General features: G+C 34.4%; 1 protein-coding gene across 1 annotated transcript; it reads right to left on the bottom strand.

The window, feature by feature from the left end:
- Positions 1–477: 477 nt before the first annotated feature.
- Positions 478–8,145, bottom strand: PABPC5 (poly(A) binding protein cytoplasmic 5). The gene is made up of 2 exons (XM_079123468.1): positions 7,907–8,145; positions 478–7,364 (listed from the first exon to the last, which is right to left on the bottom strand). Exon 2 carries the CDS (start codon positions 7,226–7,228, stop codon positions 6,068–6,070), a length of 1,161 nt encoding a protein of 386 aa, XP_078979594.1. The 5' UTR covers positions 7,229–7,364; positions 7,907–8,145; the 3' UTR covers positions 478–6,067.
- Positions 8,146–9,377: the final 1,232 nt, after the last annotated feature.

Below are 9,377 nucleotides of genomic sequence, written 5' to 3'. Positions count from 1 at the left end.
TTAATAAAGTTTTCAATTTCATTCAGAAACCTGAAAATGATAAATTGCTTTTGCACATTAAGCAAGATAAACGCTTCTACCAAGAAAAGTAATACTCTAAAAACATATGATTGAGGATCAACTAAAACAATTTTCATGCCCCCAAGTTCTTGGTCTCAAATTCCAAATGTCAAGCAAGCAATTACTTATATCAAAAACTCAGCTTTAAATTATCTTTATGATAAAACTGCTTGGATAAAAATTTGTGATAATGTTTTCCTGTTTATATAGCATTGTGTAATGTTTTAAGGAGATATATTTGTCTGTGACCACTAAAATAGAGCATATATATATATATATATACATACATATACATATATATATACATATATATACACATACACACACACACATATATATATATACATACATATCACAAACTAACAGTAAATACAGTCAAAGTGATCTAGTATTCTGAGAAAATTATTCTGCCTAAAGTAAAACTGTTTTTCTTTTGATACTCCAGTAAGAGGCATACCTGGCTCATACTTGTTATTCATTCTCTCATGGTTTTCTTCACTTGCAACAAAACAATAAAATTCTCAAAAAACTGCACCTTCCTATGTATTTTTTATTCTATGCCAGAAATTGTTCACTTTATTGTTGTATGTCTTCAAAAATCAAAGCCTATGTAAAGGTAATTGCATCACCTGTGTTGCAACTTCAGAAAAGTTGAGCAATTGCTCTTAGCAATATATCTTAATATGCTAGGAATATGCTTTCAGGCCTCAAAACTTATCCTACATTAACAATATATATTTCTAGTTGTACTATGTAGTCTTTGGTATTCAAATGTTCTAGACCGTTATATGAAACCACAATTCCAGACCCCATAGCTTTGTTGTTGCTTTAATTAGCATCATTGTGAAATGTACATTCTTTGAAAAGAGTATCTTCAGTTAAATACATTCATTCATATAGAAACAGTAGAGAAGTTTCCCACCATCTACTGTGGTTTAACATGCAAATCCTGAAAACTTTATCTCAACAAAGTTGCACAGTGTCACAAACATGCACATCTAATAGCTACAAATAAATTTTGGAGGTGATGTTTAGACAAATTACATAAACCAGGAATACCCTATATAATCTTCTGTATTTGCAAGGGTGGGGTTCAGTTTGAGTGGAGGTAAGAAAGTAGAGGGGGTTGATTAGCACCAATAATTCTTTAAGAAAATTCACTTACAATGGAAATACTCCTGAGGTTTAATCACTGTAGTTGTCACATCGATGATAAGAATACAAATTGAATGAAAACTCTTCGTGACGCTTCACCTTAAAATAATATCAAACTAGGCAGAATTTTAGTGTTTTACAGTATTCATTTACATTTCTAACATTTACATTACTATTTGTTTTTCTATATCCCTTCTTTTAGTTATTGGTGAGTTGATTTACAAATATCCCACTTTTTTAATACTATAAAGAACAAGCAAACAAAATTTTGTTTTCTTCTTCTTTTTTTTTCTTTCTGTCTTTAGGAAACAATTTCATCTTCACTTGCACTGCTTAGTTAATGTCCATATCATAATGTAATAAAACTACCCTTTGTGAAAAAGACTATAGTAAGGTATTTATTCCCTTATTTAAGGACATTAAAATGACAAATTTTTGTGCAATACAACCACTTATTGATATGGCTTGGGAATTCTGAAATACTGAAAAGAAATTACTCTCTGTATTATTTTTATTTCACAGATTCAGGTTGCCCAAATTTCTCAGACACATGACTTAAAAAAAACAGTTAGTGTAAATTAGCTTAAAATTACTTTTAAATAGCCCCACATATGGATATATAAAGTCCTTGCTTTTTCAAAAACATAATTTACCTTTCTGGAAGTTACAAATCAATCTCAAAATGATATAAAATTATTTATTTAACACTATAGAAGGCTTATTTTATCATTCAAATGGCTTCAACATCTGGTGTTTCACTTAATGATTAGTTCTAAACCAAAGAAAAAATTTACTCTGTTTACTGTAACAGTCACAGCGTACAATATTAGCACACAACCCTTTTCCTTTATTTTCCTTAAAACACTGAATACTTGTTTAAAAAATGAAATAAACTAACTGTGAAGGCCCCAAACCTTTGATGAGAAATTTAGTGAGAATGCTATTTTTTTTTTCTGTACCAACTAAGAGCAATTTCAAAATTGACTGTGACCTTTTGAGGTTGAAAGTATTTGAAGCTAATTTTTTGAAGTTAATAAGAATTATATTCTCAGTATTAGTACTTTTAGTTAGTCAGGTCTCTCTTTCCTTAAATTTCCAGTGGTAGCCAAATTATTTACAAATACTGACTGTGATCCCTTGGAGGCAAGATAGATTAATCTTCTTGAGGCTCCAAGGAACCATTTGTTAGGTTACATTTCATAGACAGTAAAAACCACCCTGAAATGTGTAAGAATTAATTTATTACAGATGAATAAGCACTAGTATTTCAGGAATCATTGTGGTCATATCATCATTTGATATAGAAGCAAGAATTTGTGGAATGATACTGGTCTTAAAGCAGCATACCATTAATTTATAAAAAGTGTTACTCCATAAATAAACTTTTATCTAAGGTGTGCCAATAATTAGAAATGTTGTGTTTAAGACAGGCAAACCAATCAAGAACTGATCAAAAGTGAAAAAAAAAAAAGAGCATGAGAATGAAAGCATTAATAAAACCTTAACATTATAAAAATGAGTTCAGGTAGCCAAGACCTTATGCATAAGCACCAGTCTATGTGATCAATCCAATCAGTTCTGAATTATTTTTTCTTAGTATGATGATATTTAATAAAACCACATATTTTATAATAACATTTATTTTGATAAATATTGAAAGGAGAATTTGGAAGCAAACACCTGGAGGAGTATAAGTCACATTACGAATGTATTCATTCAACAAGTATGTGTGGAATGTCTACAATATTTCAAGTATTTTTATAGGTACTGGGAACATTTCTATCCTCTTTTTTCAGTCATTTATTGATACATTTATCATTACTTATTATAATAAACAACCTTAAATTAGGTCATTTATTTACAAGGAAGATAGTATTTACTCCATTTCCAAGTTTCTCCTTAAAGAATTATGTATTCTTGCCTTTTTCCACCAAACTAAAAATATCACTTACACATATAACACTTTTTTCCTCAATCATGGATATTATATTGGCACCAGTATGTGTGAAACTTCCTGTACATAAGATCCTCCCCCAAATAACCTTGATGATGAAAGTTTGCAATCACAATATTCTGAATTTTCTTCTCTGTGGGCCTGAAAGTTTGTACAGGTAACTGTTTCAAAAATCTAAGCAAAACAAAATATGTATCATACAGTCCATTCTTAACCTGACCACTCATAGTATATTTTTACTAATTGCACTAGGAAACGATAAACAATAAATTTCTTTTTAAATCTTGGCTTAATTATTTATAGTCTATGCAATGTTGCCAAAAATAAAATATACAAGATTGAAAAATTATAGAGATTAACTTTCATTTGTATTTTCCCTCTGATTTTCACCAAGGGAATTTACAGTTTTTTCAAATGTTTGGCAGTGCCATAAACATATAGATTTTAATAGAACTGTGGCACATTTTAATTTCTCTTTTTTTATATGAACTGACCTTTTAAAAATAGCATTAAATACTTACATAATCCCAAAAATTTCCATTAAATTCTTATACTTGATGATTTTCACTTTGTAGATACCTTTCTAGATGTATATTGAATCAAAACATTTGTAAAATGTGAAGGCTAACACTGACATTACAGGTTTATAACTTTAAATAAAAACTGGTTATATATAAAGAAACAGAGTATATGTGATAATTACCAATGTTAACTATTTAAATTTTTATTTGGAATGTCATAATGAACACAATAATGTAAGTAATTAGATTCATAACATCTGTCTCCTTTTTTATAGATTTCCACTTATCAATTTAAATGCAGAATATATACTGAAGTTTTTTCAAAATTTTGTTAGATAAATAAGATGTGCATTTTAATTTGCTAGCAGATTTAAGCTTTTACATCACGGAGATTTTTTTTCTCAAACTCAAATAATTCACAATGTTTTTTTTTTTTAAAGGGATGTTCATCATGGTATTGTTTATAAATGAAAAAAAATATTGAAAACATAAACCTTTTTCAACAACAACCTTTTAGATAAGTTATGTATATTCAAACAATGGAATATTATGCAAGCACTAAAATAATAATATAAATTGATCTTTATTGCCATGAAAATATGATTATTGTTCAGTTTAGAATTAAAAACAATACAAGTAGTACAGTGTTTTATGTAAAAACACATGGCCATATATGGGGGAAAAGGTATGATGGATATGCACATACTAAAAGTATTATCTCTGAATTGTTATTATTTTACTTCCTTCTTTTGCTCTGTGTATTTTTATAATAATCACATATGTTTATAATAAAAAAAAGTGATTTTTATTTTGAAAATACCTGGTCATGCGTTACATTAAATTTGTAGGTAAACAGGTAGAAAAGTTTATTCTCATTATTTTATGGTCAAAGGGCTAACAAGTGTTAATAAAATTATATATTTATGTTGTAGCATGTACGGAAATGAAGATTTATGTATAATGTAATAAAACCAACTGACAATACGGACAAAGCATTTTCTTGTAGTTGAATCTGTGGTAGAAGTGAATCATTATTTAAAAGCAATTATTCAAATTTTATGTAAATTCGGTATTTCTGTACTTCTCAAATGGATTTGAACTGGTATGCATAAGAAAGGCAATAAAAAATGATAAAAATAAATGCAATATGGATGGAAGGTAAACAATAAGAACAGGGAACTATAAGTGAAATGTAGAGAATATGTAATCTAGAAGTTGTATGACACATAATGTAAGGGTAGTAACAAATAGAACATTACTTTGTTCTGAATTTCCAAGCAGCCACAGACATAAACAGAACTGTATCAAGTTACTACTTCTCATGATGGATGGAGACATATGACTTAACCAAGACACAACCTGTTCCCTAACTTTGAAAGTTCTGTGAATGTTATCACATGGATACATTTACAAGAATTTACAAGAAACAATAATAATTTTAATATATGATCTTTAAGGTAGTTTTCAACATAATTCTATAGATTATTTAACATTCACATTGACACTTGATGAAAGATGAAAGTAAAATATTAAATTATCTATGGATAAAGGCAAGTTAGTGCAGTTATTCATTTTGTTAATTTAATATTACCTATGTATGTACTAAGGAACTTAGAAAGATAAGAGTGGTCCTTAGAGTGTCCTGGAATATCGACTCTTTCTTAAAAGGTTTTTAAGATGCAAACCATAATTTCAATAGCTACTGCATAAAGTGTTAGTTTCCAAAGGTATGATTGTGAAACTGGGCATGAAGTTAATACAGAACTCCCAACACTACTCAAAGCCACTACCAATTCTGCAGTATATTCACAATATATTTTCAAAAGAAAAAATACAAATAAATAAGAGAAGAAAAAAACCCTCTCACATCATTCTAAAAGAATATTCATTTTAAATAATGATTTAGTGGAATTACGCGTAGATGTTTATTGAATCATATACATTTTCCCCTGCTCTGCTGGTTTCTCAAACCAGCAAGTTAGAAGTTTTCACTGTTATGGGTTCAAAAGTAAGGACAATGCTGAGAACATTTTCGTGGAAGAAATTAAATGTAGTATTATTGAATTAAAGAGGGAAATATACTCAATCAATTGCCTCACCTTGGCTGTTCAGAAAAAACGTGTAATAAATTTTACTCTACACATTACCAAGGATATTATATCAAAAATTGTATAAAATGACAATTTTACAATTAGAAATTATGTTCACTAAAACGAACAAGGCTTTCTAGTTTTACTTTGTTTTCAAAAGAAAGTATTCACTTCAAAAAAAAAAACAACAAAAAAAAAACCTGTGAATTGGCATAAAATAACCCCTTATCACAAAGGAGCCCAAACTAGGCACCAGCTAAGGCTGAAACAAATTGAAATTCTGATTCTCACCACCTGCGCCTGGCCTGGCCCAGGGTGACATGCAGGGGCTTGGAGCCCACTACTCGACCATTCATCTCATCCACTGCTTTGGTAGCCTCTTCAAAAGAAGAAAAGCAGACGACACCAAATCCTTTGCCTTGCCCTACTTCCATCATCACTTTGGCTCTGCTAATTGATCCAAATGAAGAAAATTCCTCCTTCAGTTTTTCATCATCGATGGTCTCATCCAGGTTTTTAATATAGATAGGCACTCCTGGAGGCCGACTTTTTTCTTTTAATCTCAGCCGTTCAAATCTCCGCCTTAACTCGGCTAGTCGTTCAATTTTCTTTTGTGCTCGCCCTACATACAGGACTTTCCCATCAATTGACTTTCCATGCAGGTCTAGCACAGCCTTTTGGGCAGCCTCATGTGTCTCATACCTTACAAACCCAAAGCCTTTAGATTTCCCACTGGCATCTCTTATTACCTTAACGCTCTCAGTTGGCCCATATTCACTGAAAAGTTCCTTCAGTTTTTCATCATCCATGTCATCTCCAAAGTTTTTAACAAAAACATTGGTGAATGTTGCTCTATCCCTGGTTCTGACTTCAGCTGCACGCTCTTCCGGGAATTTGAATCTACCAACATATACCTGGCGGTTGTTCAGCCGAACTCCATTCATGTGCCAGATGGCCCTATTGGCAGCGGCCAGGCTGTCAAAATGCACATAGGCATAACCCTTGGAGCCATTGTCATCACATACCACTTTGCAGGAGAGAATGTTCCCAAAAGCAGAAAACAAATAGAACAGGGCCCTATTGTCAATTGATTTATCCAGGTTTTTGATGAATATGTTTCCAACACCAGACTTTCTTAAGCGGTCATCTGGCTGTGACCACATGAGGCGGAATGGTTTGCCATTAATCAAATCAAAATTCATGGTGTTCAGGGCCCACTCAGCATCAGCAGGAAAGCGGAAGTTAACATAGCCATATCCCAGGGGGCTGCGGGTCACTGGGTCACGGCAGATTCGGGTGAAACGCAGAGGGCCAGCAGGCCTGAACTTCTTATAGAGCATGTCCTCAGTGACATCAGGGTCCAAATCACCCACGTACAGGGCAGCTTTGAGGTACTTCTTTTTCTTGCCAGCAGGATTAGGCTCCCCGCTCCCCATCTCTCTAAGCATAGAGAGGAGGCTCTCTTGGGAAAGAAAAAAAGGCTGCTTTCTCTAATCTATGGGCCAAACAGCTGTTCACGAACAGAAAAAGCCAAGGCAGGCGAAGGCAAGCTAAAAGCAGACTCAATCACTGTTGAGGCTGAGGCTGAGAAAATGAAGTTCAGAAACAGCTGGTCAGCAGGCTGAGAAAAACGTATCAGACAAAAAGGCACCCCAATAACGAATCTGTTCTCCCTGAAGGGACTTACATTTTTCACCCGATCAGATTTAAAATCAGTTTCAAAAGCCACTATCAGGAACGAAAATTCCTTTCCCCGTTAAATTTTAAGAAATCACCGAGCAGCTGGCGGATTCCCCACATCTAGCTTTGCCGACAGAGGCCTTGAGACCGGTTTTCTGCATAAATATAGGCCTCGAGCTCCTGTTGGTTTAAAATGATATCAACAAGGGCAGGGGCCGAGTGTGTATTCCTCCGCCGCTGCCGGGCTGGCCGGTCTCAGGCGGGCTAGCAGCTTCCTAAGGCCGCTCCGCACTCAGCGTCAGCGAAAGGGCATACTAGACACTTGGTGCGTTGGACCGGCAGACAAGCTGCTGGCAGCGGATCAGACAGAGAGACAGACAGACACACACACGCGCGCGGGGAACCGGAGACCGCCCAGATACCCAAGATGCCCACTGGGTACGGACCGAGTGAGGCGCGGTGATTTCAGAAGCCTGACGCTCGTGGCAGGTCCGGAGGGACTGACTCGCAGAGGCGTAGAGAGGGTCAGCTCAGACGCGAGGCGGGTCCGGACAGATGCAGGGCGGAGTCAGCAGAGAAGGGCAGATGCGCGGCGGGCGGGCCCAGAGGGGACCGATGGACTGGGGTTGCCTACCTCAGGACAGACCAACCAAGGGACCAAGAGCTTATAGCTGTGGTAGGGAGTGCGGGCGGGGCGCGAGGAAACCCGGAACCGTGCTAAGTAACTTCCCGCTTGCTCTGTGCCAAGATTTAAAAAAAAGAAAAGAAAGAAAAAGAAAAGAAATCAATGTGGTTTTTAGATTTTTTCTTTTAAAATTTGTATTTATTTATTTAAATTTTTTAAATATTTTCTTTATGCTGTTCAGCCCCACATCACGGGAGGTTATGACAATGGCAGAAAAAAAAAAAAAAAAAAAAAACTAATGCCCTAAATCATTTTGCTTGGGAAAGAGGATATAAAATACTTTCCTGAGTGCTTTGGAAAGTCAACGTTGATGCCTGGACTGGGCTCCCAGTCTAGTGCTAAATTATCACAGGGTCAAATAGAACACCAGGCCATGTTGTGTTTGGCCTTTATCCTTACTCCATTAATCTCCAGCATAATGGTACCATTATCCCCAGGTAGCAGGCAGAGTTCTTTTCTTTGCTTCAGTAATATTATGGTTTTAATGATTAGAGAGCCATAAAATGGCTTTTGATGGTTTTTAGTGCCAAAAAACGTTGAAGCTGTTAAACTGAATTCAGAAACACAATTCTAAAACTTCAGTTAGAGATAATACCTGCAGAATCTATGCAAAATATATAATTAATTTCTGTAAATAAAATAAATATGTTAAAGTATTACACAATTGCATATTTAAAAATGAGTAGTCAACTATAAAGCATTGCAGGGAAGAATGTTGTGAGATTAGACTCAACTAGAAGGTTTCCAACAAGATATAATAACTTCAGAGTTTTGAGAAAGTGTTTTGGAGAGAAATCTTACTCCTACCTTCAAAAAACAAAACAAACAACAAACACACACACACACACACACACACACACACACACACACACAGGGCAACACCTACCACACCATGATTTATCATGCACAAACTAATCCTTGAGATACCCCATGCTGAGTCCTTCCACTATGGAAGAAAACACAAACAAAGCATTTGTCAGTTCTCTTAGGCTGGAAAAGATCCTGGGGGAAAAAAGAATCCAAGAAAAGGACATTCATTACCTTAATGGATGTTTTCTTAAGAAATTCTTAAAATTGCAGGCTAAATTCAGGTGCTGCTTCGTTTTTTACATTTTACAGTTTCTATTAAACTGTATATTTGAAGCAAGATGACATTTATTTACCCTTATTGCTTACTCAAAAATTTAGTTGTATTCTTTATGGTGTTCTTGTGCTGGCTTTCTAGGGTTCTA

This window comes from Sciurus vulgaris (genome assembly GCF_902686455.1).
Source record: "Sciurus vulgaris genome assembly, chromosome: X".
NCBI classification, from domain to species: Eukaryota; Metazoa; Chordata; class Mammalia; order Rodentia; family Sciuridae; genus Sciurus; species Sciurus vulgaris.
This window is presented reverse-complemented; position numbering and strand designations above follow the sequence as displayed.